The following is a 6,343-nucleotide window of genomic DNA, read 5'->3' as shown; positions in this document are numbered from 1 at the left end:
GAAATAGATGGCAACTCAAACTGAGTCACTGAGGAGCCTTTCATTAGCTATTAACAAAGGCGTTGCCTGTAGGCAGCAAATTGAGGAAACCAGCAAGAAAAGATGAGGCAGTGTCCCCAGGCTTGAATGCCGGGGAGGGGGTGGCAGAAAAAGGGGGAAGGGGAGTTTCTAGAAGCTTCTGGAAATTTCTGGAACCCGGAAACTATAGCTGAAGGAGAGGGCTCCCCACAGAAGCTATGGCTTTGTTAGAAGAACTCAGGGGGCTTAAAGCTGCTCTTTCCTCTCGCCAGCTGATTTCTGAGGTCTCCCGGGAGTCCGGTTGGCTGAACCCAACAGAAAGGCCGAGAATAGGAGGACTCGATGCAACCATGGAAGTCAGGACACCCCACCCCCGTCCCCGAGGCCCACGTTGGGTAGAGAAGGGTGGAAAGAGCGGGTCTGGAGTGGCAATCAGAGAACATGCAGACCCCCTGCACGGACACAGCTGAAGACCCGGCTCCCCAGGCCCAACTGCAGAGCCCGCGCGCCAGCGCGCCCCGGGCGGTTGCCATGGAGACGGGCGCGCTGCGCGGCCCGGCGGCGCGCGAACAAGTGCGCACGCGCGCGCTGCACCGCCCCCCTCGGCCCCGCGCAGCTGCCGGGATCCGGGCGACGCCGGCGCGGGCGGAGGGGGGCGGCCGCCCACCCCGCTCTCGGCCCGGGCAGCCGCGCCCCGGTGGCCCGAGCTGGCGCCTGGCGGGCGGCTGCGTCCCCGCGGCCTCTCCTTGGCCCGCCCGGGCGGTCGGAGGCGGGGCTGCCGGATCCCTGCCGGGCGGCCGAGAGCCAGGCCCGGGGAGGGGCCGAGCGCGGTTGTCGCCGGTTCCAGGACACGTGTGAGCGGCGCGGCCCGCGGTGGGGAGGAGGGGTAGGGAGTGCGCGAGGCCTCGTGCAGCCCAGCCGCGGAGGGCGCCGCACAGGGCTCTGAGTCTGGCCACCTTCCCGGGACTCTGACCTCCTTCTGCTGTCACCTTGCAGGGTTAATATCTGGGGACCGATGCAGCCCGGGTCCACCGCACAGACTCCTTACTACACGTGGGATATTACAGCCACCCGGTGTCCGCAGCCATGGCCATGAACCTTCTGGAAGACTGGTGCCGGGGGATGGAGGTGGACGTCCACAGGTCCCTGTTGGTCACCGGCATCCCGGAGGACTGTGGCCAGGCGGAGATCGAGGAGACCCTGAATCGGGTCCTCTCCCCGCTGGGCCCATACCTCGTGCTCAACAAGATCTTTTTGAGGGAGGAGAATGCCAAAGCTGTGCTCATTGAGGTCAGCGAGGGTGTGAATCTGAGGGCCATCCCCCGGGAATTCCCAGGAAGGGGGGGCGTCTGGAGGGTGGTCTGCAGAGATCCCACCCAGGATGCTGAGTTTTTAAAAAATCTGAATGAATTCCTGGATGCCGAGGGGCGCACCCGGGAGGATGTGGTGCGCCTGCTCCAACTCAGCCACTCGCCAGCCCCCCAGAACCGGAATCAGCCCCCGGAGAGCTGGGCGCAAGCTTTGGGGGTGCTCCTGGGGGCTGTAGTGCAAGTCGTCTTCTACATGGATGCTGAGATCCGCAGCCGGGAGGAAGCTAGGGCTCAGGAGGCCGCTGAGGCCAAGGTGGTAGCAGCCTTGGCTTCAGCAGCAAGGAGGAAAGTGAAGAAGGAAGCAAGGCGGGCTGCTGAGGTGGGCTCTGCCTTGAAGATGGAGAACGGGGACAGCTGGAAAGACGTGGAAGATGAGGGTGACCCTCCCAAACCTTTGGTTTGCAAGGCTGGAGCTAAGACTCGCTCCAGGAGAAAGCAGCAAAAAAACTCCCCCAAGCAGGAACCAGGGCCCTGCAAGAAAGCCAAAGGCAATCGCTGCAACAGCTCGGCCTCCTCGGGGGATCCTAAGGCTGATGGCGCTGCAAATATGGAGATCTCAGAAGATATCAGGAGCAGCAGAAAGCCCTGTGTGAAGCAGGAGGAGTCGGCTTTGAGGAAGCCAGTGGTGAAGTGTGCCTCGAAGGCTCCCAGCAACCCACCTCGGGATGCCCGGTCAGAAGCTGCGAGCCCTGGAGTTGCCTCTGAGTCAGAGCAACATGGTGGTCCGGAGGGCCCACCAAAGAAGAAGGCGGTGGGCTGGGCCTCGGCGAAGAGCCCTGCCCCCGTGAAGAAGAAAAAGAAGGTGAGCTTGGGCCGTGCGTCTTATGTCCTTGTCGATTCAGAAGACACCGAGAAGAAGCCAGGGATTACAAAGAAAGGGCCGGGCTTGAGAAGGGATGCGCCAGCTCAGAAGGCCCCGCGAGACCCACAGCCTGCCAGGTCGCCAGCCTCAACGTCACAGGGTCTGAAGGCCAAGCCAGAAGGCTCTCCTCATGCCTCCAGTGGTGAGAATGACAACAGAAGTCGTTTGGGTTGTGTCAACAGGTGCATGAGGGGGAACGAGCAGAAGTGGCAGGTGGAGCCCAAGGAAGTGGAGGGTCAGGTGGTCAATGAGGAAGACCCCAGTGCAGTGGAGGAAGCAGATGGCACATCAGTTGAGGTTGTAGAGAGCGAGAGCCCTGACCTCGCTCCTAGGAGCCCCTGAAGGCCGACATTGGGGACACCTGTGGGGGCAATTGGCAAAGCAAATGCACCAACCTATGTTATGTTGATGAATGGTTGGGGGGTTGAATGGTTTGGGGTTATATTGTTTGTCAGAGTAGGTGGCTTTGAGGGTGTGGAGTTTTCTGGAGGCCTGGTCAGGGGATAGAAATGTTCAAGGACTTATAAAGTCCAAGGAAGTAAAAAAAATTTCCAAGTGACACCTTTCCTTGCTTCCCCTCTTGAGCTGTTCTAATTTATCCACAGCACCCAGAAAGCTTTGACTGGGGGGACCACCTATACCTGAGGAGTTGGAAGAAGAACAAGGAAGAAATTCCAAGTTGGGAACAAAGTCCTCTCTTGTCATTGAGTGAACCAAGGCTCTTGACTCTTTGAGGGACCCAGTTTGGAGAGATCTGGCTCTCAGAGGTAAATGATACACCAGATCTTAGGTGGAGGAATTAAGGGAAAAGGGCGTATCTCTGTGCTTTTTTCTCTGCCGGGCTGGCTTTTTCTGCTGCCTCCCAGACCCACCTGCAGATGTTTGAAAGTCACTAAGCAGGTTGGGAAAGTTCTAGAATGTTCATCATTATCCATGGGCAGGGTTGCTCTTAGGCTCATCCGTGTTCGGCCTTTCTCCCCCATTCCCTGCTTCCTCTTCTGGATGGTCAGCTGACCTCTGCAGGGCCTGGCATCTTAAAGAGCCGGGGGGGCGGATTTCTCCCTTCCGCCTTCTCTGCGTTTTGACCACAGAGAAGTTAAGCCAAGAGCATCAACGTGGACCTGGCTTCCTTGCTCCTTCTGGTCTTCAGTTTCCCTCCTCCAGTTATCTCACCAGAGGGTAGGAAGGTCCAAGAGTTAGTTTTGGGGAAAAAGCATGTACGCTTAGGCCTTGACATACTTGAGTTTTAGGTTGTGTTGATAAAAATGGTCCTTGCATTCCCATTTGGGGTAAAACCCTCGCAGGACGCCTGCGGGGAAGAGGGGTGATCGGTAGGGCAGGACTCGGGCATTCCTGGCTTCCCAGCTCTATTTCCATCCTGTGGCACCATGCTCTCAACATCTTGGAGGCTGAAGACACTTCTCACATAATAAGAGAGGGAAAAAATTCTAAAACAATTAGCTGGTAATTTCTGTCCTCTGAATAGACCAGAAAATCACATCTCCTGTGTGTGTGTGTGTGTGTGTGTGTGTGCAGGGGGAGGGGTAGGATACCCCAAAATCAGTGGTTTCCAGACTATCCTAGGGAGGCCCAAGCTGTGCTCAGATGTGTAATCAGAATCTATTTTTTCACGTATATAAAAAAAAAAACTGAAAAATGACTATTCAGATATATAAGCCAAACCAGTTGCATAGGAGACTCTCAAAATATTACCTTGTGTTCATAAGTTAACTTGTTTTTGTACAGGTCTCGAATTAATTGTTTCTGCCATCTGTTTTCACATAATGAATTTCTTGTAAATGTGACTGATGAGAAAGGTTAGAAGTGGGAGAATTTCAGTCCCTGCATACCCTGTAACTAACAGTCCGAAAGCAGTTCCCTTTGTAATTCACATGCTCTTGTTATATTGTGATTTTCAGTTGTGTGATAGCAAATAAATGTATTAACATGGCGCCCAGTAATAAGATTCTATCCTAGAGAGTTGTGGCCCTTTATGTTCTAGAATCTCTCTTCTGACTTCAGTTTTTGTGGTAAAGAATGTGAACAGTTGTTAGATGTTGTTAGTGATTCAACTTTGAAAACACATTTCTTGTGACAATTCGTTTCAAGAGCCTGGGTGTGTCCAACTGAAGATGCAGAAAAAAAGAAAATGGTCTCTATGTGCAGCTGTTCATCTGTGCATCATGGTTTTCCTTGGGTTTGTGCAAAACAAAACAGGAATGAATTGGACTCTCAAGATGACGAAAGTCTGCAACTCTCAGCACCTAATTGCAAAATCAGGTCCATAAGGGCTTCATTGTGTTAACAAATTGACACCACGATTCGTAAATGTAAATGTGTATGTTATAAAATAAAGTTCAGCAGATTAAGTATCTCTTGAGTCTCTTTATTTTAGATGGAGATGGCGTGGACTATTTAATTTGAGAAAAGCATTCCCCTGCTGAACAATACACATTGTCCTAGACCCCCAACCTCATGTGGGCTGTTGTCAGATCTGGGTTCAAGCTTGGAGGATTGTCAGTTTTCCCTGAGAGAAGCAGCCACGAAGATGTCTTTCCTCTTTGCCGTATGCCCTTCCACCAATGTGAAAGCCTCTCCCATAGATATTGGGATTTCTAGAAGTTTCTAGAACAGGTAACTGGTGATGTGAATTGTCTGAAAAGGCTAGTTTATTTTTAAAAGCAGCTGGAAGATGAAAACCCTTTCCTCCCCTCCCCTCAGACAGAAGCTGAGGTCTTTTAGCTAAAAAGTCAGTTTTCTCTTGCCCGACCTCCTCTCCTGCTGGGAGCTCCTGAACCAGCGTGGCCACTTCATTGGGTCACCTGGGGACTTGGTTGAAAATGCCATTTTCAGGCACCACCTGCTGAGTCAGGATCCCTTGGGGGTTGTATCTGTACTGGGAATCTGTACCTTGAACAATTTCTCCTGAGAATTCTGATGCGCCCATAGGTTGGAGAGCTCTAGAGGGAATAATTCACACTTGAGGAAAGGGAAGGATCCTTAGGGGCCAAGACTGGGGTTGATTGAAAAGTGAAAGGAGATTGTCAGGGCGGGAAGATGCACAAGAGACCAAAAGGGAAGCTGGAGTTTGAGGACAGGGTTTGCTCATCGAGTCCTGGGGTACCGCATGTAAGGACCAGGTAAAGGCTTACTTAACGGGTCCTCCCCCCCCCGGCCCCTTCTGTGGGAAAAGCTGGATTTGGCCAAGATCTTTAAGTACCTCTCAGGATGTAGTCACTCCCTCTGGTTACACCTGATCCCTCAAGAAAGTCTGAAAGGCTCATATGTAAGCAGTGATGAGGACTGTGATGGAATATAAAGCAGGAGAGGGGCAAGGTGAGTGTGGGTGTGTCTGTGAGAGACAGAGCTGGCCATTTTATAGAGTGGTCAGGGAGGGCCTCTGGGAGGAGGTGACATTTGAACAGACTTGGAGGAGGTAAGGGAGTGAGACAAGCAGCTGGCTGGTGGCACAGCATCCGAGGCAGAGGGAACAGTCAGCACGAAGGGCGGCAGGAGGATGCCTGGTCTGTTTGAGAGAGTGAGGAGGCCGGTGTGGCTGGAGCAGAGGGAAGTGAGGAGGAGCTGGAGAGATGAGGTCAGGGCGATTTTGGAGGCTGATCGTGCAGGGCCTCGTGGGCTTCAGAAAGGATGGCTTTGGGCTTGAATCTGAGTGAGCTGGGAGCCATGGGAGGGTTCTGAGCAGAGAGTCCTGAGCCGCTTAGGTTTTCAGAGGCTCCTTCTGGCTGCTGGTGGGGAGGAGGTGAGAGCAGAGTTGGGAGCCCAGAGAGGAGGTGCCTGTCATAGTCCAGGCCGGAGGTGATGGTGGCTACACCAGGGGGCCCTCGGAACCTCTAGAAAAAACTGCCCATTATGGTTGCTGGGTAGCATATAGGTCTAGAATAAAGACGAGGTTTTATTGATTTATTTATCCGCCTTTTTTCCATAAAAAAATAAAAATTTTATATGCTATAAAATGCACAAATCTTTAAGTGAATTGTTTGATGAGTTTTGACATAGCACCTGTATTACCCACATCCTTAACAAGATAGAGAACAATACCATCATTCCAGAAAGTTCCTTCATGCCCCTTCCC

At 53.0% G+C, this 6,343-nt stretch overlaps 1 protein-coding gene across 1 annotated transcript; it reads left to right on the top strand.

The window, feature by feature from the left end:
- Nucleotides 1-721: 721 nt before the first annotated feature.
- On the top strand, nt 722-4,616 carry PNMA8A (PNMA family member 8A). The gene is made up of 2 exons (XM_058530993.1): nt 722-872; nt 1,015-4,616. The coding sequence occupies exon 2, from the start codon at nt 1,105-1,107 to the stop codon at nt 2,590-2,592; it is 1,488 nt and encodes a 495-aa protein (XP_058386976.1). The 5' UTR covers nt 722-872; nt 1,015-1,104; the 3' UTR covers nt 2,593-4,616.
- The last annotated feature ends 1,727 nt before the right edge of the window (nt 4,617-6,343 follow it).

Source organism: Diceros bicornis, chromosome 34 (assembly GCF_020826845.1).
Source record: "Diceros bicornis minor isolate mBicDic1 chromosome 34, mDicBic1.mat.cur, whole genome shotgun sequence".
Classification (NCBI taxonomy): domain Eukaryota; kingdom Metazoa; phylum Chordata; class Mammalia; order Perissodactyla; family Rhinocerotidae; genus Diceros; species Diceros bicornis.
This window is presented reverse-complemented; position numbering and strand designations above follow the sequence as displayed.

Bases quoted from the DNA above. Each gene is read 5' to 3' on its own strand.
- PNMA8A (XM_058530993.1), top strand. From the start codon at position 1,105: ATGGCCATGAACCTTCTGGAAGACTGGTGCCGGGGGATGGAGGTGGAC.